The sequence below is a fragment of the Lonchura striata genome, chromosome 2 (genome assembly GCF_050655825.1).
Source record: "Lonchura striata isolate lonStrDom1 chromosome 2, ASM5065582v1, whole genome shotgun sequence".
NCBI lineage: Eukaryota > Metazoa > Chordata > Aves > Passeriformes > Estrildidae > Lonchura > Lonchura striata.
In genome coordinates this window covers 108,434,142-108,458,116 of record NC_140704.1, presented here as the reverse complement: position 1 = coordinate 108,458,116, position 23,975 = coordinate 108,434,142, and the positions used below count along the sequence as shown (strand labels likewise).

Below are 23,975 nucleotides of genomic sequence, written 5' to 3'. Positions count from 1 at the left end.
AAGTGACTTACTTCTCCAGAGGGGACCAGTCTCCATCAGATAAGGGGTAATGGTCTTTCGAATGATAAATCAAAGGTTCTTTTTGTTCTTCACCCTTTGGTGATGAATTTGAGGATCCTCTGTGTAGACACATAAGACATTAAGTCAGCTATGAGAAATCTCTGTTACTAATTCAGTAAAAGAAGCTACACAGACGTTATTAAAAAAAAAAAAAACTAAGAGCAGAAGTAAGGAGTATAGCTTAAAGGATTTGTTGTTTGCAAGACACCTTTATGTAACTTAAAAAGTATTTAAAAACTATTACTAATTCTTGAATATATTGCAAATTTTAAAATCTACTACTCCTGGAAGTTAATACTGAAGAAATCACAATAGCATAAATGATACTACACTACATGAGCAATGGTTAGTGATTTTACTCTACACAGGCAGATAATATTAACAAAACACAAAGATGAACATAAATGTTTGCACTGTAAATTTTACTGTGTGAATTTTACAATCACTGGAAAAGTTGAAATAGAAAGGTTAGTTTTGACAATGTACACTTGACAAATTAAAGCAGTAAAAAACCAGGGGTAGGTACTAGCATCACAACTTTCCCAAGAGCTTACAGATTAACATCAACTATAACAAGGAAATAAAATAACGCACTTTTCTGAACAGTGAAGTTTGTTTTGCACTGGGAAGTCTACTCAGTATCTACATCAAAGACCCAAACCCAACCAACAGTAAGTTCAGTGTGCCATTGAACAGGCATACACACTATTTTACACAGAAGTTCCCTTGAAATATTACCATCATAAAGTACTTCAGATCTTTTTACAGCTTTCTGAATTTAACTGAACAAATATCTGTTCTCAGGATACAACTAACTTGTCTGAGGTTAGATCAAGGGCATCATGGCTATATATAGTAGACAAGAATACAAGGAAGACATGACTAGAATTTGAGTGCAAAAATTATTTAAGCCATTAATAGAAAGAAAAAAATATTTTTATCCCAGTGCACAGTCGCACTGGATTTGTTTTGGAATGCTAATGCTCATTTCTCTTATGGATGGAGGAAAGAAAACATTTGCTATTACCAAATGTGTAAATATTTAGAATTTGTATGCCTACTCAATTAGACACTAAGCAGTTACAATAATCTACCCCATTTGCACAAGTCTTTCATTTGGAAGACAGTCTAAGTAAATGCTGAACTCTAAAAATGTCTTTTTAGTGCCACTTCTTATTCTACAGTAGTATTCTTAGGAAACTTGATTGATGACGCTGCCTGACTTAAGATGAGAACTGCAGAGACTGTTCCTTTGCATTTATAAACTAAGCCAAGTGTGAGAGAAATATGTTTCATACTAGCATTGTCAGCAGTACTAAGTATCTCCAAAGAACAAAAAAAAAAAGTATGATTGAACAACCATGTAAAAACAAAAAAAAAAAATTAAAGAGGTCCTCAATATCTTTACTTCAGTAGGGAGGAAGGCAGGATGACACATGGGTGGTACTGAACAAATTTTATTCACTGGAAATTAGCAACAAGAAGGGTTCATACAGAGGATGGAAAAATTCAGTTTTAACTGATAAGTGGATAAACACTAAAGTTAAAAATCCAAACGCAATCAAAGATTATTGAAAATACAAGGGGAAAATCAGTATGCATCAACTTGTAACTTCAAGCTGTACTATCAACTCTAAGCTATTCTGCAACATTTATAAATAGTATTACCACATCTTTGCATTGTTGTCCACTTTACATATAGCCTAAATAAATATATACTATTTCAGAGACAGATAACCACTTTAACCCTTTAACACCCTTTAGCACTGGAGAAATAATGCCCTCTGTTTCTGAGTTGTATATACTGTAATCTCAGTTTTCCTAATATTATTTTATATAAGTCTAGCACTACTAACATATCTAAATAATAGCTGGAAAAGACAAAGAACATACATTGAAAAAAGCTGATAAACAAACACTTGGTAATAGATTTTCCCAAGAAACAGGAAATATCTTGTTTTTTGCTTTATAAAAAAACCAAAGAGATAAGACACCTGTGACTGAATTTTTGACCTTCCTCTTAAAACATCACCCTCCCTTTTCCTTTTCTAGTTTCACTTTGAAACCTGAAGCCATGCCTAAGAACAGTTAAGTTTCTAATTGCTTATCTTTCTTTTTCCTTTTCAGAGCCACATATTTATAACTAAAAAAGAAAAAGAAAAAAAGAAAAAAACACCACCCAAGAAACAACCAACCAAAACAACACAATCTCAAACAAAACTACTGATTCCGCTTTATGTCCCCACAGGGTTTGAAAAGAAAAGTTACAAACATTTTTTCACAACCTTTAACTGGGAAGAAAACAAATGCATGTTTATTGCAAGGCATTTTATTTCCTGCCCTGGTAGCTCACTGAAATGAGTGTACATAAACTTGACTAACCTACACAGAGCCACAAACGTAATGTATTTGGCCTTACACCATTACAATGGTTTTTTTCTGTTTCAGTTCTGCATTTACTTGCTGTTCACAAAATAACACCATTCTTTTACAAAAATCATCTTTTTTCTTTATAGCACCCTGTCTGATAATGTATTTCTACTTCTGTTCCTGCTTAAACACATTAAAAAAAAAGTTTAGAAACTAAAAGCCTTGCCAAATTTTCATTCTATAGAGTACAAAAAAATAAAACCAGAGCAAACTTGATAAAAACACCATGGTCTATTCAGCTATGAATAAACATTCCACATTCTGAACAAATACACTATTTTTTATTTACCTCTAGACAAAGTAAGATAATTGCTAGAGTAGCAATCTGAATCCTAAACACTAGATGAAAGTAACCATTATTACAGCCACTACATGACATGCCTAAATACTTCATACATTTGTAATGACACATTAAATAAAGAATAAACAATTATTGGGTTATATCTGCTCTCTTCTTGTACTTGACAGTTATTTTTATTTTTGATTTTACTATGACAAATTTATTGTTGTCTTAATAAATGCATGCTAAACACTAAGGAAAGGTCCTCCTTTTCTTAAACTGAAAAAAAAAATAAACATTTCAAACCAAACAAAATGCCAAGACTTAAAACAAAGAGGTGAATATCTAAATGACAATTTGGTGACATAAATATGACACTAACTAATAAAATAAGGCAAATTAACTAAGACACTTTATAAAACACTTTAAAAACCAGATTTTGTTTGTTGTGTTTTATTGGTCATAAGTATGATAACAGATTCATGTTTTTCTGTTGCACTAACCCTTCTGTCTGGTATTTACTAAATTTAAGACTCCTTTGAAGATCCATGCTGAAGGAGTTTTTTCAGTTATATGTTATTCTCTTACACCAAAACATTCTTGCAATTCCCAGATCTGATCTTGAATTTTATTCAGCCAGTATTACATTTAATAACAATGCTGTCCAATGAAACACCTAGCTTTCTTTGAAAACCAAGTCCTGATGAGCAAGCTTTTCCTGGATTTGAAACATTTATATGCTTGATAGCTTTCATCTATAACCTTCATCTTTCCTGTTACCCTATAGAGCTCTTCAGTTTATTAATATGTGCTACCACCTTAGCACAAGCTCCCCTTTACTAAGAGCTTATCCACCTCAAAATACAGGTTTGATTGATTTTTTCCTCTTTTCCCCACCCCTCCTCTTCACACATGTAAGAATTTTCTTTACTAACATGAAGGGATATTAATTTATATACTTTTCAGCTGCCACAGTAAACTTCAGGTTACAGAGAAGCAAAATTCAGATGTGGTGTGCTACACGCATTTCACACTGCGGTCTATCTAGAGGCTGACAGACATACCAGAAGACCACTCTGCCTCATCAGAGAAATCACACTGAAACTTTCTCAGTCACAACAGATTATTACAACACTTCTTCACCAGAATGGGCTTAACTGCATTTCATGCTCATTGAAAAATGGCCCTATTTTAAGGCGACTATGTGAAGATTTGGAAGATACCTGTTTGGAGTTTTGTTTGTTTGAGGAAAGAGCAGAACTTATCAAAACTTGTGCAATACTTCCATGAAGGAAATGAACAAGTTGCCTTTTAAATGTTCAGTGATAACAGTGAAAACAGCAACTATCTAAGAGATTACCTTAGGGGTTGTACAGTTTTCTCATCATCTGAGCTTATTTCCATTTCGAAAATGTCTTCAGTCCCAGCAGAAGAGATCTGATCTTCTTTCCTGCTATCTTGTTTGTATTTCTTTCTTCTTCTTTTTTTCTTTTTCACAGAACCTGGGGTGAATACAGTCTCTGTTTCTCCAGAATGTGGAATTTCTGAGTTTGCACATGTCCTCTCATTTTCTCCTGATTTCAAATGATTGTCAGTGTCTTTAAAAAACTGATCTTCAGTGGGTATTGGAGATGTTGCCAAATAAGCAGGAACTTTTTCCTAGGAAAAAAAAAGCAAAAAACAAAAAAGCTATTTTTTTCCACTTTGTTTTGTGCACACAGTGTAGTTGTCAGCTACAGATTAATCCTTGTACCTATATTTAGACACAAAACCATACAGATGCCTAATGGTATGAAGCTGATATCTAGAAAGGAAGCAAGTTCACCAAGAGTGATTACAAAAAGTTCTGAAAAATGCATGTAAGTATTCTTAAAGTTTTTGGACACAAACAACTGATTTTTCCAGCAAACACCCAGTCAGTGGAATGTTTTTGAAGTTATATGCCCTGAGCACACCACTTCCAGGCTTATTAAATGTGTTAATAAAAAAAACCGCTAATTAAATCCACTGCTGTTTATTTTGAAACAGTCATGGGAAGGTATAGGTTGAAAGGGACATCTGGACACCATCTGGTCTAATCTTCTGTTGAAAGCAGGGCCTCAGGTTAGGTTATCCAGGGCCTTGTCAAACCAAAGGTTGAGTATTTCTAGTGAGGGAGTCTATTACTTTTCTAGGCAACCTATTCCTGCTTTTGTACAGAAGCATTTTCCTTATATCTAGCTGATATTTTCCCCATGTCCTTTGCTCCATCTTATGACTAGACAGCTTTGTGTAGAGAGTGACTCTGTTCTGTAACTACCTTGTAGGTACTGCAAGACTGTGGTTAGAGTCCCCTGAATCCTCTCTAGGCTCAATGGAACAAGTTCCAGCAACTTTTTTATTCTATTTAAATTTCTCCAGCCCTCCACTGGGCTCTCTCCAACTTTCCATGTCTCTCCTGAACTGGGAGGGTCAGAATTGTGTTCCAGATTTGCTCTAACACCCACCAGGCTGAGCAGGACAACCCCACATCCCTTCACCTGCTGGCTGTGCTACTGCTGATACTACCTGGGATGCATTTGCCTTCAGTGCAGCCAGGGCACGCTGCTGGCCAGGTGATGCAGAGTTGCATTTCATCCAGTCAGATCCCAGCCTGTGCTGCTGTGGGTGCCAGCCCACACTTCCAAGCCTTACATGAGACTGCAGGTGCATCCTGGTTAAACCTTGGTGTAAATCCTGTAGGTCCAGTCTCCCAGCCTGCCAAGCTGGCTCTCTGTGGTGGCTCCTTTTCTGACCTACCTCTCCTCTCAGTTCAGTGTTACCCACAAAATTATAAAGGTGCCTTCAGTCATGTCATACGTGTCAGACATTATTTATGTAAAGTATCTTTCAAAAAGAAAAAGTCAACTATAATTTACTCACCTTAAAACCATCATACAATCAACCCTCAACTAATTACAATCCACTGCCCCTTGAAGGAAAAGCTTTAGCTATGGACTGCCTGACGTTTATTTACTTTGTAACAAGAAACTGGAAAGACACTAACACCTAGTCTGAAAGAAACACACTGTGAAAGGACAAAGACAAGATGGAACAAAAGTAGAAGAGAATGAAATTTGCATAGTGAAGAGAAACAGTTATGGAACTCAGTTTCATGGTAGAGAATAGAAGTAATTACAAGATGTCTCTTATTTTACTGGACTCTTGTGTAGAAGGTTAGTCAGGAACACTGATGAGACCCAGCCAGAGTACTGATACTACTTTAGATAGTAGTATTTAGTGTATTTAGTATTTAGTAATGCTATTTAAAACTTGATTTAAATTAAAAAACTTTACTTAAATTCAAATTTTCATTGAATTAAGTTACAGAACAAATTTTGTTCACGGCCTGTAGAGTGAAGTAGAGAAAGGAGAACAAAATACTTCCTTATACAACATCGATGACACACAGATTTTGCATTGTGAAAAGCCCTGAAATCAAATGCTAGCATTTAAACTGAAGTCAATAGTCTGCACGATTAGTGATAAATAACCAAGAATAACATAAATACATAAACACACACTCAGGAAAAGTTAAAAGAAAACTTGCTGATTATTATCCTGATTTACATGGACAGTGGTATTTACTTGGTGAGTGGTGGTATTACTTCTGATTGTCAAGATGCGAAACATGCAAAGACTTATCCCTTTAAAGGACCTTTCTGAATCCCCTCAAAGGGGAAAAAAAAAAAAAAATCAATGAGAGGTTTATGATTTATCCCTTAAGCATAGTTTCAAGAGGCAAGCAAAGATGCTGGTCAGTTGCAGGGGAAAAAAAGCCTAAAAGCAGTAAAAATAACAGTTTTGCTTTGTAGCAAATTTGATCTATATTTTCAGTGTGAATTACCAGCTTTCAAGAACACATTATACACAGATAAGGCACTCATAAATCAAAATGTACTATGCATGTGCAACAGCTCCTTTAAAACACTCTACTGGGAACACAGGTAGTGGTTATCACCCTTGCTTTCTGAAAGTCATGAGACTGATCAGTTCCCATCAATGTCTGACACAGCCTAGATCTGCAAGAGCTGCTTTCAGTTTTTATTTTAATCATTGTGTACACTCCATGAACTCCAAGTTCATTTGGAGTATTAACACTTACTTTTTCTTCCTCTTTAAATTGTATTTAACTGCTTTCAATATGAGAACTTCCTCTGATCCCCCAAAGTAAACAAGTAGCACCCTAAACTAAAAGTTGGATCATTCTCATTTCCTTGAAAGACTGATTCCTAATAAACAAAAAATTAACACTTCTACTTCTCAGAAACAAATTTTTTCCTCTCTGCTCTATTTTTCATTAAACCTTTTGTAACCTTTTATTTAGAACTACTTTCCTTCAGACTTGCTGAAAAATACCAACAGACTCAAAAGCAATGCTCAGGACTGACCAATACTGTGATTACATATCTCCCATATCCTTAGGAAATCAGAGTAAAAACGAATAATTACTCCTATTTTTCAGAGGCTCATTAGCTTCCAGTTGCAAAAGATTCTTGGAAAATAAATTCACAAGTCAAAGACATTATTGTTACCTGGTGAAAGTTTCATAAATTGTGAAAAAATTGTGAAAAACTAGGTTAAAATTTGTAAGGCAAATTAAAAATATGCCCAAAAACCAGACTACCTTTATTAGTAGAGGAACAGGCTGTAATAACTTAAACCAAAAATTATTGTAAGATATAGCAGTTTAACTGCAGTCAATAAGAATGTATTAACTAAAACAAAAAATACTTCAGCACATCTTCCAAATAATGCTCTAATTAATGAAAATTATTAATTACTTTATTCTTACTGGCAGCAAAATTGTACAAAGCATCAAGCATCTTGGCAGCATATGAAAGACGTTAAGATTCAGTTACAGAAAATTTAGCTTTCACAGAAGTCAGGATATTGACAAGACTATGAAGCACTTTTAACCCATTACCATGTTATTATTACATTGTAGCCATCAAGAAGCACAAAGTCCTTACATTTTCCTCCTCGGTTTCTTGCACAAAGAAAGCTTCTCCATTGTCACCCAATTTCATATGCAGATCAACAGCATCACCATTAATTTCTATATCAATCTGTGGAAAGAGACAATTTATTGTAAATAATTCATCCTGGGAAAAATGCTGACCTCATGGCCCACTTAGGTCTGAGAGTAAACTTTGTTTCACTGTATAATGGCGTCCCTTTCTCCTCTCTTTCTGACATGTTTCTTAGTGTTAAATTTGTGTGTTTGAAGACCATAATGGTCTTTAATTTGTTCACCTGCAAAATATATGATACTCCTGGCAGAGAGCCTAACACCCACAAGAAAAATAAGAAAAAAACTTGATATCAAGACTGAATCTTGTTCACACGGTTACTGATATAGTCTTTATTTTTTGGAAGAATGACTGTTCAGATGTTTAAATCTCAGTCTGAATTGGAGCCTGGTATGAACCTGAATCCTGAACACCAGAAATTCCACCTGGAGGCCTCCTGGAGGCAGGCTTTGTTTGAAAGTGATAAGAGGCTTGCCACAATTATTTCTGCAACTCAAATTAGCGTTTCAGATTTTCCTGCTCATGAGTTAATGGGGGTATGACACAGGACCACAACCCTTCTGCAACCAGAGTGTTTTCATCAGAGAATAATGGCTTTATTGTGTTAAAAAGGTATTTTTTGGCCAAGAAAACCCAGTATTAGTATTGGTAAATAACCAAACATGCATGGAGACTATACCCAAATCATTAAGATAACCACTTTTCTTCTCCACAATAACACGCTGATTTTGATCTGAAAATCATATATATTTCACTACTGTTTATTTTAAAAATATTTTATTGTATTTCCAATTCAGCAACATGAGTTTAAAAGCCTCACCTTTTCTTTATGCTGGTTTAGACATATAAACATCTCTGAGTTTAGTCCCTATACCTCACACTGCTTTCTGGAGACCTCCATATATACCTGAAGTTGAAGCACAGACACGCATACTTTGTGTTCCCACAGATCTTGAGACTACTAATTGATCTTGGCCTCATAATATGCCAGAGAAAAATGCATCCACAATACAGTAACAAACACTCAACTGACTATTGAGTGAACTGTGTGAACAGTAACTCCCAGGATGGAGGAAACAAGGAGCAGCAGTCATCTACACAAGCAAAAGCTGAGAATTACACTGACAGTCTAGTACAACAGGTACCAAGAGTAAATGTTTATACTATTCAAGAGCTTTTTAGAGATACTCAGAAGCTGAAAACCTCTCAAATTTGGTCCAGCTACTCAGAAGTTATAAAGACATTTAACAAAATCAAATTTCAGACACTCCTGTTGTAAACATATCTCACTTGCCTAGACGTCAGAAAAAGTACAGCTATACCACCTCTTTTGCACCCTGTTGAAAACTGTAATGTAATCTGTTACAAAATTATTAGGGCAAATTCTTTGTCATCAGAAAACTCATTAAAATAAACACTAACAAATGGGAAATTAAAAATAAACACAAAACCTGCTAAATATTTCAGACATACAACTTTAATGCATTTAACTCCATCTACTGACCTTTAACAAAAAAAAATGTCCTGACCTAACTACTCTTTCATCTTATTCTCTTTTTACAATCAAAATATAAAGATAGGGGTAGCTTCCTGCAATAACCATTTACTCCTTAAAAAAGCAGAATATAATCCTGAGGGTTTATGTCCTGTTTAAATAAATTTACCTTGGTAGCACACCCAGATGGCATACACCAGTGTTCCTTACTGACAGTAAAGTCCCCCTACAACAGCTCCATTTTCCAGCCAACCCAGTCCAGCTCACTCTCTTAGCATGATTAACATAGCCTGTGGGAAGGGGACGAAAGGACAATCTGCTCAGGTAGCACCACCATCTCATTATGGCTGGATGGGAAATTTTACCAGGTTCTCACTCAAACACACTCACACAGGAACAAAGTTTTAGTCTCAGTTTTCACTTGCCTGTGGATGTTAATAACTGCATTTTTTATTGTAAATCAGCCTTGAGCACAGCTAACAAGAAACAATATTTATAATAGCTCACTAACACTTAACATATGCTCTGTTTGTCCTTCAGACATTCCAAAAAAGAGTTGCTTATATCAGGGATCAGTTAAATAGCATTAAGCATTTCTTTCCCAGCATACTTGGATAAATAAACAAATAGCTCAATGCAAACATTTTAAAACTGTGAAGTCTATATACTCTATATACTGGTATTTGTCTTTCACAGCATTTTTGCAGAATCCTTAAATTACCACAGGAAGTTCTATTTTGCATTCCAAAACCACCACCCTGTACAGCATTTATGAGCAACTGTTCTGGACTAAACCAGCCTGCTAACTGGGAATGTGGGGAGCTAGGGAAGGAAGGAAGGGGAGGGGGGGCGGGGAAAGGAATGAAATGGTCCTCAAAACTTTGTTTTGACCCACTTTCTGAACTTACCACTTTTTCTTTAGAGCGCAGTACACCAAGCTTCCCAAACCGGACATGGAAAGGAGAACACTGGTATGTCCCATCCTGCTGCCGCACCACAATGACATCGATGCATCCCGAAAGGGTTGCCTGATTAATACCTTTGTACAGCTCCTTCACAGTAACCAGGACTTGTCCTGCAAGTTGCCCCACGTAGTTCATAGTCTGAGACTAAGGGAGAGAAAGACAAAAAAAAAGTAAGTAAATTTAAAACACAGCAGGTTTTATGAAAGGATAAAAAATCATACAGGTGAGCAATGTCATTTATCAATTACTCTATTGTAACAAGCTTAGCACAAATGTTTTCAACAATCAACACAACTTTGAGACAATCCTTATATTACTAAAAGTATCCAGAGTTATAAAACCTATTCCTAATGCTTTATCAACTTGAATCTATGACTAATTAAATACTTCAAAGAAAATTCTGAAGCACGTAATTTTTAGACCTCAAAGCCTAGATTTAAGCAATGCTTAATAACTCGGATAAGCTAAAAAGAAAAAATCATTCTCCAGAGGACTGCCTGTTTAATACAACAGAAATATATAGAAAATGGAGATAATTGTACATAAGAATGGGAAAAAAAAAATCTTACAAGGCAGGAAAGGGTATGTAGAACATACTGCATGTAACTCTTAATTTACAGCTGTGTATTTCAAAAACAGCTGAGTCATCTTAGAGAAATTATCAAAGTATGTAATGGGAGAAAAGAGATACATACATTAATAAGATTATGCTATAGTCAAATAGGATAAAGAGCATAGAATCACTTACTGAAAATTCTGTCTGATCTATTAAAAATACTTAAGTAAATGAATGAATTGTGAATGACCACAAGTCTTTCAGACTAAGAACATAATTTGAACTATAATTGCCAATAAGAAATGAAAGCCCAAAGATTTCTCAGAACATTTGAGCTTGAACAGGAAGAGGACGGAAAACTGTGAAAATGTTCTAATAGAAACCTAAGTGGAACTCTTCCACATTAGACCTACCATCTTCTACCTCCCACCCAAAAGACTGCTACAAGCTCATTTCAAAAACATCCAAGCAACTGCAGCCTCTGAAGTTAAGGATATTTAGGAGAACAAAGAACCACTGTCAACAAGCAAAACCCACAACACTGAACACATAAAAGAGCCTAAATTATATACATTAAAAAACCCTATTTTGGGATAGTATTTCTAGGAAAAAATCTAAAATTACTTTTTTTCTTATTTGCATTTCTTTTTATATTAGTCATTGAACAAGGTTTAAGGATTCTTCTTAATACCTCTAAACAAAACTGTACTGCATTAGAACAGTTCTTCCTACTGATACTGCTTTATTGTCTATATAATTAATCAGTTATTTATCTTTTGAGCCTCTAAAGTATTCCTTACAGTAACACAGGGTATCTTATACTCACCCACAAGATTTTTATGGCATCTCTATACTGATACAATTGTAAACAGGCAAAAAATCTAAAACTACTTTCACACAGCAGCTATGGAAATGTTTTTCTCCATCTCAGGCTTTTCATGCATTACTGAATCATATTAATGCTTTTAAAAATAATTCCTTTCTCTTCACAAGAGTTACAAAGGAAGGTGGAGGGTTTCCAATACAGATTTAACACTGTCTTGAAATTATCGACAGAATTACTATACTAGGTAACACACTAGAGAATTTTCTTCCTGTAGCCTGTTGATGAAGACAAAAAGAACAAACTGACATTTAATGAGTAATGAGATTAGGAGAATGGACTCTCTATCAACATTAGTAATTAACTTCACCTGTAAGTAGCTTCATGTACAACTATAAAACTGATTGCTTCATTGTGAAGTAATGGCTCACTCCTGCTAAAGACAGAAGGTCTCACTTCAACTTTTCCTCATCTAAACCTCTTAATGAGCTGATTTTAGCTCCCTGACACAGCTGGCAAAAGTCTACCATTTTTTTGTTGTTGTTTGTTCCAGCAGGTTGTAAGTAAGTTAGATTAGCTCAATAAGCAGAACATGACAAACACCTGAATCATGAGGTCCTGAGCAGCACCAGAGAGCTAGGGAAGAAAGAAGAAAAAAAAAAAAAAAAAAAAAAAAAAAAAAAAAAAAAAAAGGAAAGAAGGAACTGAACATCTTTTTGACAAGTGAGATATTTGCTGCATCTCATGGAACTGAACTGTAAGTCAACACAGAGACATTACAGTATCCCTGCTTTCCTGTTGAAGCTATTAGTCTTCATCTAAAATGACAGCCCATGTTTAAACTCAATCTCATGAAAAAAAAATCTTTAATGCAAATCATTATCATTCCTGGCTCTAACTTGGCCACTACCAAGAGCTGTCTATGGTATCAGCTTAGAAAGAAAAGTTGATTTTGTGCCATCAAGGAGACTGCATTTGTTAAAAGAAATGTCTGACACAATCAGGAATAAGTCTTTAATAGGGTCCCCATTCCATGTATTTCATTTCAGTGAACAGGACTTGAGAAGTGGGCATTAGCAAGAATTTCTCTACGATTTAAGCAGTGACTTAAAAGATCAAAATTTCACACCTTCTGCTAAGAACTGAGTTCAGATGATAAATAACCCTGTTTTTCTCACATACTTGCTAACTTGACCATAGAAATTCACCACACAACCCACACAAGACCAAAGCGTTCACCCGTTTTACACATATTCTTGCTTTTCTGTAGCAAGAATATCCTGTAGCAATGTTCTCTCTTCTACAGGTATCGGTTTCATTTCTGCAGCTCATAGCACAGCCACTTTTATGAACATACACACACTGAAAAACCTCTTACATTTGAAAGTTCATAGCTGGTTCACTCTTACCTGTGGAAGTTATGAACTTTTGTACCTACTGAGTATTAAAAACATTGCTTATGAGGAAAGTAGCTTTTTATTATTCAAGTCTTGATGTAAACGTTGTTTTGTACATTGCAAGTAAACCAAACTAGATAAAGGTAATAAACAAATGCACATTATTGCTTACCAGGATGCACTTCAGCTTTTAACATAATGGTTCACTTTGCAAGATAAACATGTTATATAAGAAGGTCCAAACTGTAGCAAGAAAATTATCAAATAGAAATGAAATGTCACTGCATACCTGAGAAACATGCCATTTTATCTCAAGTGTCAGTAGAAACCCAGCTGGGAGATTTTAACATTTGGGGGTTAGGTATGGGTTTGAGTTTTGCTTGGGCTTGTCGTTTTCCTTAAATATTATTGTATATTGTTGGAAAACTTGTGCTGAACAAGTACAGAACCAGACTACAGTGAGAAAGGAACAGTGTAAAACGTTATCGCGTTAATTTTTGCAAATGCAATAGAAATATCCTGATCATGGCATAACCAAGTAAGACAAACTACTTCCTCGATAATACTCTTGTATTTAATGCTTAATAAACATTTCTTAAATGTCATTGCCTTGAAAGCAGAGAGCAGTATGCCTTCCTAACCTCCTGTAAGAGCCTAACAAGCATACTGATTGCCAGTTCTGAAATTCAGGACAAAAGCCTGATGGAAAAGACAAACTAAGAAAGGCAAAGCACCAATATTTCACAATACTGTTTAGCTTTTATTTCTTTTGATATCCAGAATCTATACAGTGCCTGATGCAGTGAATTCCAGAATTCTGCATAAAAACTGAGGTTAATGCAGCCACTACAACTGACTCTTCTCACACAGCAAATTAAATTAAAAGGCTATGAATACCTGAACTACATCAAAGCAGAAACATTTGTTGTGACTTCTGAGGCTCCAGAGAGACTGATTTTTGAATATTTATGCAATACTACCTAGTTTACAAAAATTCTTACAGCGGAATATATTAATACCACAAAGGTAAGTGCAACTGTAATTGGAATGGGAGAAAGAATCTCTAGGTCATATCATGAAAATAATGGTTTTTTTTCTGGCAAGAAGCCATTGCACTGCCAAAAGCAGAAACTGAAACTGCTTTGGTTTTTTAACTTTTTCTGAGAGTGCATAAGAGTAAATACAAAATAAGAAAAAATAACTGCTTCAGAAGTTCAATAACTAAAATGCTGTGCCCTCCACTTATAAAATACTCAAATCAGTGCAACTAAAATTAGCCCTGAATATGCTGTTTGATTTCCTCATGTTACAGCAATGACTCTCAGAAATAATAATTAACAGTATTCCACCTCAGAGTATCTGATATGCTTTATATGACAGAAAGACAAATTTTCAAGACTCATTACCAGGAAATGCTTACATTAGCATAACCTGAGCAGGAGGTTTTGTGGGTTGGAATTATATCTCTGCACCATTAACAAAGATGTTATTTTAACTGCCACTAGACCAACATGTTTTCTTTAACATTGCTTTTTTGTTGTTGTTGTTATTTGGTAATATCCATATAGAGGTCCAAGATATAATCAAAACTCTGTCAACAATATGTATTTCCTGTGCATATGGAGAACCGCTTTTCTAATGGTAAACTGCATTTTTTGGGTTCTTATATCCATTCACTTTTATACAATTGCACCATTATGAACATGACTACTACAAGGGCCTAGTTCAACAATAGAAAGAGTGCAAGTTACTCAAAGGCAAGATATCAGATTGCTCTAGAAGGCTACAACTTTGGAGGCCATGAATTTTCACTATCACTGCAAAACAAAAAGTTACTTAGAAGCAGATCTTAGCTTCCAGTAGCGTAGATATTAATGCACATCATTTATTTTGAGATACATTTAGAAAGTTAAAATAAGTCTAATGCCACATGATGTAAACAACAAAGACATTGTATTTGTGTCAAGAGATTAGGTAGAATAAAATAAAAAAACATGCAGAGCAGTGGTTTACATCAATTTAGCTCATTTTGCCTATATTTGTATACATATAAATTTATGAGGCAGAAGCTTTCCTTAAGCAGAGAAAATCTTTAGCAAGTGTTTTACTAGTTTCTGTTTTGTACTCTGAAAAAACTTGGGGGGAAAAATGACCCTGTCAAACAGGACCACTGAGCATCAGATCTATTCAACAAAAACATCTTTGTTCCCAATTAAAGATTTTAACTGTGGGGTTAGGATTGCTCCTAGTATTGCACAAAGCAGTTATGGAACAAAAATGGAAACAAAGTAAGTCTTTTGAATGCCTAATTAAAGTCTTCCACATACTATTAAATAAAGGCAGTCAATTTTTATATATTTTAACAGTGTTACAGGAAATTATATACCCATATTTAGCAATAAATCTGTCAAACTCACCAAGATTCCAGAAGGAACCTTTTCATGGGCAGCAACATCACTTCTATTTGAGTCATCTTCAAGAACATCCTTTTCTGAGTTATGCATCTCAGAAAACAGAAAACTAACTTTCCACAGTACAGGTAAATGAAAAAATTACAGCCATAAGAAAAGGTTGGAGCAGCATTTCTTCTCTTCTCATAGAAGCAAAAGAACTATGTAAACCTTCTGGTCTCTTAGAGAAAACTGCTTGGTATACATTCCCACGCAGAATTACAAATAAAAAGGAAGTGCTTCTTTAAGAAAGTTCATACAGAAACTCCCTCACCAATAGGCTTTGCTTGAAATGTCCCAGCCCCCTTGCACTCTCCGAGATAAGTGACAACATGGGCTGACTTTGCCATATGTTTGCACTGATAGGTGATGATCTTGGTTTGCATCACAGCACGTGACTACAGCTGAAGCTCCCACGAAAACAGGGATTTAGTTAATGATTCTTAAGCAAAGTCTACATTAGCTCACTTGGAGACTTTTCACCCACTGTTGCAACTCCAGCACTGGCAGCAGCATTCCAGGTCCTGGTTCAGCCTAAGTCAAGATTGCCTGCTGACACTCCATGTGCTGCTCCCTCTGCTGATGGTGTCACTGCGGCAGCCAGTCATGTTTTACACAGCAAATTTCACAACATTTCAGGGTCTGCTATTCGTGAACTTTTCTCCCTCCTTCTTGAAATTGAAATTACATAATAATAGCAAAGAGACAACTGACCTGATGTCAAGTTTATACTAAACCATACAAAACCAATGCACACCAAGATAAGCATTTGTTTTCCTGTGGAAATTTTCTTGCTTTCTTCAAACAGAATTATAAAGCAATTCAATGTATGTGGCCAAAACATATAAGCTTTTTTAATAACTAGCTTCATGACTCAGAATAAGAATTGATTTTTCATCTGAGGAATTCTGAAATACCATTACTGATCTAAATAAAATAATGGATAGGTGAAATAACTTGAGGAAGATCAGTAGTATAAGGAACCAATTCTGTCCCAGAATGCGAGAGACATTCTCTGAGGACCATCAATATTCCCTCAACATAGACAAGTTCTCACTACCCTAAACCTAAACCTGCACTTCCTTTCCACCCTCATGGAGTTACTGTGTGTCTGCTCAGAAGACTCTGGAGGATTGCTTCTTGAATTACAAGCTTTAAAAACCAAATTTATTCAGGATCTTACTACTATTCCTCCTCAAAGCTTTGTAAATTCATGTAAAAGACTGATGCAAGGACAGTGAACACTGCATCAGTGTCAAGGACAAAATCCTAAATTGAGTGTTGAGATTGCTATATCTGCAGTAAGGCTGTAATACACTGCTACCACCTCTGAGCCCTTTTCTATATATTGAATAAATTCATATTTCATCTGGCTCTTACAGGGAAAACTACTAAGTTTTCTAGCAAACATGACAAGTATTTTCATAGAATATTAAGAATTACTAGAAACACTCAATTTCTTCTTCCTCTTCATCATTCCTTTATCCTGTATGTTCCACTAAAATACAGAATAAAACATAGAAGCAAAATTCATACACCAGTGCTTCTTTTCCAACACTACTGACTTTATTTTATGTTGGGATTTTTTTCTGTGGTATCTCCACTATTTCAATATTGTTCAGTATTTCAAATGGGCATTATTTTCTTCAAAGCTTATAAAAGTGTTTGAGACAACAGCTTTTCTGGAATACAGATAAAATTGTGTCACTGCAGTAAGGTAAGATTTAGGCAGGTAATAAGATTTGCAGATTTTGTTAGCCCTCTTGTCATTTATTTCTCAATATTAATAAGATTTGTAAAATATAATTCCTGCTGAGTAAGTTTCAGCACTAGGCTATGTACTTACAAGTTGCACAGGATAATTAGCTTTTATTTTGAAAAGTAAATACCTCAAATTTGGAAGTGTTAGAAGCAATGTTTTCCATGCAACCTTAATGAAGCTCTTTGGTGTAGGTAGGTTTTCCTCTGGGGTAGTCTCAGAAAGCACTTATGAGTTTTCTTACTAGACTCACACAAGTTAATAATGCTGTCAAAGATCATTCACCATCCTGTGTTCTGCCTTTGCCCTGCTCTTTGTGAGTCTAGACATTTTATCCTTTGCTCATTAGTCAAAATCCCTGATGGGAAGTATGATTCCATTTTTAAAACATAAGTTTTCTGCAGCAATCATCATAATGTATTCATTTGCATTTCATTTAGTTTTATAGCATCTAAGAGATGCTATGCAGTGAAAAATTCAGGACCAATTAGGAATTAAACATGGGGGGGGGGACAGTTAGCACACTTAGAACTTGATTTTCAGGTTTTCCCTCTTTCTTTTACCTCTTTGCCTCAATAAGATATATTTTCAGTTGCAAATCAGATTTCTTTTTAATGACCATCTGGGATATGTTTAAGTCTGACTGCCTGTGAAAATGACATTTAAATTAATATTGGATTGTACTGTATAGGAACTGCAGAACAAATGCCACCAGAAAACAGCTACAGGACATTTCCCCCAGCTTTCAGCAGTGCATACCACTCTGAGTTCTGGAAGGAAGGAAGGAAGCACAAATCCTACAGACATAGCTTTTATCAGCACACTATCTCAATTCACTCAGAGATCAGAATAAGTATGCCAAGACAAATGAATGGGCCAAATCCTTCTCTAATTAACATACCCTAATGGATGCGGCAAATTTAGGACAACCTTTGTTCATGTTCCAATCGTCTCCTTCACCCCACCTTGCCACACATAATTTTACCTACTATTAACCAAGAATGAAACACCACAGTTCTCAATGTCAGGATGGGATGTGACAATTCTTACTCTCACACCCCATCCTGACACTGGAAAAGGTCCTTTCTTCACAAGGCTCGACTCCAGTTCCAAAATTCCAACACTTCTCCATTTTCATACACTTTTACACTTTGCTTATTAGGTGCAAAGAAAAACTGAAGGAGTTGCCACTTCTCCTACAAAATTACAAAAATCAGACTGGGGCTGAAAACACTTTTCTGTGCCCAAGTTCTTGGTCCCAGCCCTGGTTTGAAGCATCTGCTTACTGAGACTGGAATACTAAAAAAGCTCTATCAAGTAATAACAGCAGGTACAAAAATTCAAGCAGATGACATATGTTAGAGAAACACTGATGATACAAAAGTAATGTATTGTTCACTAAACTGGTGGTTAAAAAATAAAATCAAATTAATTTTGCACCTATGATGCAATATGGTAAATTCAGTGCCTTCAAAATCTCCTGTCATGTGGAATCCAGAGCCATTTAAAACAAAATATTTTGCAGTGGAACTTTACTTTTTATCACTGGGGGAAAAATAGCAAGAAAGGAAATCCACAGTTTATTTGGAGTTAGTGCTTTTGTAATTGTGTCAACAGTTTTATCTGTACAATCTGCTATGAATCATCTGATTTCAGTGTTACAGTATCTGTCCTTGTACTAATTTGAGCATTTTCTTTTTTTTAAAAAGTTATCCTTTTTTTCTGTTTACAAAGGAACATCAGTAAGGGCAAATAATACTTTAGAAGTTCATAAATTGAGTTTTGCTGGCAAAATGATCAGTTTAATCAAATACTTAAGTTACACATACACAAAATGTTCTTATACATGTGGAGATCTTAGCTTCATTCAAAGTACTGAAAAAAGTAACTGGCTAATCCAAGAGTGCAGCCCTTTGCAATCTGCATGGGCATATCTCCTGCCACATTAGACATATTTCCAGCAACACAGACTCCTGTAAGGCCACATCATCCTTGGCTGAACTTATTTCCAAACACATAACACAGAAACCAATGTTTCGGAACAGAAATTCTCTCAATCTCATTTTTGGATGAAATGAGAGAAAGCAGATGAAGCTTTTCCTGTATGTTTCTACAAAGCACTAATCATTTCCTAAATAAGCAATCCAGCAAGGCCTTATCTTTGTTTCCCCTTTTTAACAACATTACTTTCCAGGTGCTTATCTGCCCCATGTGTATTTAAATTTTCTTGCAACCTCCCAGGATACTGAAGTCAAAGCAAAAAAACAAAAAACAAAAACAAAAAAAACCAGTCATGCGTGCACGCATGAAATCTAACTAATCTATCTGTGGTAAATAATTTGGTTACATTTAGAATGAATACACAAATATAAGACTTGAGACTATTACAAACCTTCAGGTTGACAAGAACAGAATTAATACTTATTCTGAGAAATACATATATAGAATACTTAAAGAGCTCTAAATATTGCATCTATAAACAAGACACCTTTTTTCCCCCACTTGATAAGATTCTCCATATTGCTGAACTCATGAACATATACCAAAATAAAGCAATAACCCTAAATTTAATTTGCATATAAGACTTGGCTATATTACTAAGAGGTTGGGTAAAAATTCTAGTCTTATAGAATTCCCACACAGATATATTTACATGAGATGTTGGGAAGAGAAAAATTAGATATAGCTGAGCAAAGTGGCATATGCTTACTCTTTCATCAAAGCCAATCCACTGCATTATTGAGTTGTAATAACCATAGAGGTCACATCTGTCTGAGGGACGTGCTCGCCCCTAGCACAGGGTGTCTGCACTGTCTATGCAAGACACAACACACCTGTGTAGTGGCCTCACAGATTTCTTGTTTGTGTTAACAAGCATACTTTTTCCTTCAGGGAATGAATGCCTTTAAGTCACCACTAAGTACTTTTCTTCTTTAATTCACTGTATTTCAGTTCACATCACAAACTAAATTCTACTTAGCCAAGGGAGAGCCAATTACTTCCATTTCTAATGGAATCACAGCTAAAATTCATTATTCAAAGCACATATTTGAAAGAATTTTGAAAAGAATCCTTCACACATTTCCTTTAAAAGGCTTTTCACAACCATCAGTTCAAAAGAAGTGTATTTCCTGAGGAGACAGTTATGCAGTCTAAAAAAAGACAAGTAAACCTAGGGACACAGCCTAAGACCAGCTTAGCCTGCTTCAGCCACATACACCAAGAGAAATATGTCACCTAGTATACTGCAGACTTTTCTATTATTACTTTGTGTGTTTACACTTCAGGTATTGAACTTCAGCACTCTGGATAAAGAAATGGGCCGATTCATCAGTTAAAAATCTCACTCATTCACTCACTGCATACACAAGTAATGAGGAAGTGACCTTAGTCTTGGGAAAATAAGTGACTCAGGACAACTTTTGACAACTAATGTCAAATTACATTAGTGCAAAGGTGAAAGAAATGGATTAAAAATATTTAGCTAGGAAGGGGAAGCATCCTTTCTTTGACAATATCCCTTGAAATATATTTAACAAGGAAAAAAACTCCAAAAAGTGTGCTTAAGCTTTGTCCTCAAGCATAAAGACAATCTGACTGAGCATGACAGTTTCATATTAAATCAGTCTGCCTGCCCAAACTGAAATGCAAGCACTAATGTAACAATCAAGATGAGAGAGCAGCTAGGGAGATTAAATACATTTTTAAGTGCCACATTCTTTGCAAAAGCAGCAACATTTTTACTATGCTTAAAGTGAATAATTCTATTTATAATTAAAAAAAAAAAAAACAAACCCTATGCTTACCCATGTAACAGTGACAGAGATGACGTCTTTGTATTACTGTAGAACCTTAAACTGTAATTTCAACAAGATCATAAAGAACGTTCTCCAGATACAAAAATCACTGGGATACAGTATGCCACTATGCTATGTTCTCGGAATGTGCTCAGTATGGGATGACATCTGATATATACACTTTAGACTTGTATTTGATCACAAAGGTTATCACACACTGTTGTGCATATGCCTGAAAGCTTCTTCACTGTGGATATCCGTAACAAACAGCACTGAATCTCACACCAGAAACGGTCCTTTCATCCCTTTTCAGACAGTTACATAAGAACGTATTGCTAAATCATAACCAATAATTAAAAGTTATTTCATAAATAATCCAAAGCTATTTAAAAAAAATCCAATTTGTTAGAAATTCTAACTTAAGCACAGATTCTATGTTCACACAGAGACCCTAAGAAACTCTTTTCCTGTATGCTGTGATCTTGTACTTAAAAGATGCAAACTGAAAACAAAAAATTGTGATCTAGACTAGACTATTAACCGTGTGACCATTTTCCAGGAAGAGAAGCAACAACTGCAGCTAAATTAACCTCTGGCTTTGACAAAGGTTCCCAAAGTGGCTTTAAACAAAATCATTTCGCCTCTATCTGATCTAGGTTGCAAATTCTCGGAGGCGGAGACCAAGTCATACAGCATGCAATGCAAAAAAGGGCTGCTTGGGGCCTCAAGGTAGGTACATAAGGAGGTGTCAAGTGCTCTACCTGCAGTATGGATTTCCCCTTAACTGATCAAGACTTTACACCAGTGGAAGGAAATGCTAGATGCAGAGAGAAAGGACATAAAATTCACTGCACTACAACCTGAAACATTTTATGTGGAGGCCTTTCAAGTAAACAACAACAACAAAAAAATTACACTTACTTTTGCAACAACCCAAAATATTAAGTATCAAGAAAGAGATGAAGTATTAAGTACCCAGAATAAATTCAAACACCATCTCTGTTACAGACCAGAGGTATATCAGGCAAACTTTCTGATATGCTTAACTGAAAAGTTATGATACAAGCTTAAAAATCAATACTGCATTGCTGACGAGAGCCACTCAGCACTATTCTAGTTACTGTATGTTCTGGGATGCAAAAGAACTATAGCAGGGGCTAGGAGAGAAGGAACAACTTTGGGCCCTGGCTGGAGCTAGCTGCCTAGTATGTATACAAAAAACGTTGGTTATGTATCCACAAAGTGATAGACATTCCCACACTTTAAAAAAAAAAAAAAAAGAGAAGGCATTTAATGACTTATGACTTTTGATTACAACTAATGAATACCTGTATATTCTTAAAATGCATGCAACGCTACCAATTTTTTTTCTATTTTGCAAACATTAAATGCTTAGCAGGCAAAATTGTCCCAAAAATGCTTGTGAAGTAAAAAAAAAACACTCAACCAACCAAAGAAAACCAGAATAAACCCCAAGGAGTTGTACTTCAGTGATGCCTGTGTGTTCCTTACAATCTGGGATATTCTGTAACTCTAAGGACTAAATTTTATAAGGCTGTCATGTTCTCTGACAGTATCCTGCATAATATCACATACAAATATGGCATTCTGCTAACAAATAGTTTATTGTAACAACAGCAGAATTTTGTTTGGGGGGGGGGAGCAAAGAAAGATAACCAGATGATGGGCATATACAAAGTGCAGCCACAACACAGGTATATTTATTACATCATTCTTCTGGATGGAAATGCACAGGTTTACACAGCATACTGCCCTACTCTATCAAAAATCACTCATGCCTCCTACATGTACTCAGGAACCACTTCAGGAGAAGCAAAGCGTAGTTCACACAAATTAAACCAGACGCACGCTTGGCAAGACCCCAAAGAGAAGCGCGCAAAGAACTGCGGGCAGTGTAGCTCCACTTCAGCCTCCCCACAGCAGAAGGACGAAGAGCAGAGCGAGAGTTCAGCGCCCGAGCTGGAGGGAAGGCGCCGGGCGGCGCGGCGCGCATCCCGGAGCGCCGGAGCAGCGGCGCTCCCGCCACCCCCGTGCCGCGGCGGGGCGGCAGCGCCGGGCGCCGCCCCCGCCCCGCTCTCCGAGTCGCGCACCGGGCAGCCGGGCACGGCAGGGCACGATTCCCTCGGCTCCGCCGGCCCGGCTGCCGGGAACTGCGGGCAGCGGCCGGAGCGCCGGCAGTGCCGGCCGGGCGGCCCCGCTTCGCAGCCGCGGTTCCGGGGAGGTTCTCACGGCTCACTGCAGGAGCGAGCCCGGGCTGGCAGCCGGGGCAGGGCCTGCGCCGCCCTCCCTTCCTCCCGCTCTCCCCCCTTCCCTCCCTGCCCGGTGGCCGCCGGGGCTCGCCCGGCGCCGCCGCTCGTCCCCCGCACGCAGGCAGGGACACCTCGCGCCGAGCCGACCCGGCGACACGGGCGCCTTCCCGCTTACCTCGAGCGAGGCCCGGCGGGAGCCGGCGCCGGCCGAGGAGGGACGGACGGTGGCTGGATGGAGGGATGGATGGAGGAAGGACGGGAGCGGGAGCCGCGCCCGGGCGGCTGCGAACTGCGCCAAGCGGCGGCCGTTGGTGCAGCGCGTGCACGCCCGCGCGCGCTCCCGCTGGCGGCGAGGGCGCGCCTGGCCCGGGCCGCCACGTGACCATGGAGCGGCGCCGGGTGGGGGGGAAGGCGGCGCGCGTGCGCGCGGCGGGGGCGGCGGCGCGGCCCCGGCGGCGCGCACCGAGCCCGGCGGCGCGCACCGAGCCCGGCGCTCGGGAGCCGCTGCTTGTAGCCACAGCGCGGCGGGAAAGACGCGCTGCCCTCACTGTGTCTGCCACTTCACACGCCCCTCATTGTATCCTTCTTCTGAAAGTTACCGGCCCGCCCACAGGAGGAGGGAAAATATTGTTTTTCGTATAC

At 37.3% G+C, this 23,975-nt stretch overlaps 1 protein-coding gene across 5 annotated transcripts in view; it reads right to left on the bottom strand.

Moving 5' to 3' along the window:
• Positions 1-23,684, bottom strand: part of LPIN2 (lipin 2) — a 42,488-nt gene extending 18,804 nt beyond the window's left edge. For 3 of the 5 annotated variants that reach the window (XM_085571976.1, XM_085571977.1, XM_085571978.1), the window contains exons 1-6: positions 15,475-15,711; positions 12,264-12,296; positions 10,225-10,425; positions 7,762-7,857; positions 4,131-4,429; positions 12-119 (exon numbers count right to left, since the gene is read on the bottom strand). In XM_085571976.1, coding sequence (XP_085428102.1) covers positions 12-119; positions 4,131-4,429; positions 7,762-7,857; positions 10,225-10,425; positions 12,264-12,296; positions 15,475-15,561 — 824 coding nt within the window. In that variant the 5' untranslated portion in view covers positions 15,562-15,711. Of the gene's footprint in view, positions 1-11; positions 120-4,130; positions 4,430-7,761; positions 7,858-10,224; positions 10,426-12,263; positions 12,297-15,474; positions 15,788-23,508 lie in introns of those variants that run through there. The other 2 variants (XM_021551575.4, XM_021551574.4) reach the window with 2 other exon arrangements.
• Between the last annotated feature and the right edge of the window lie 291 nt (positions 23,685-23,975).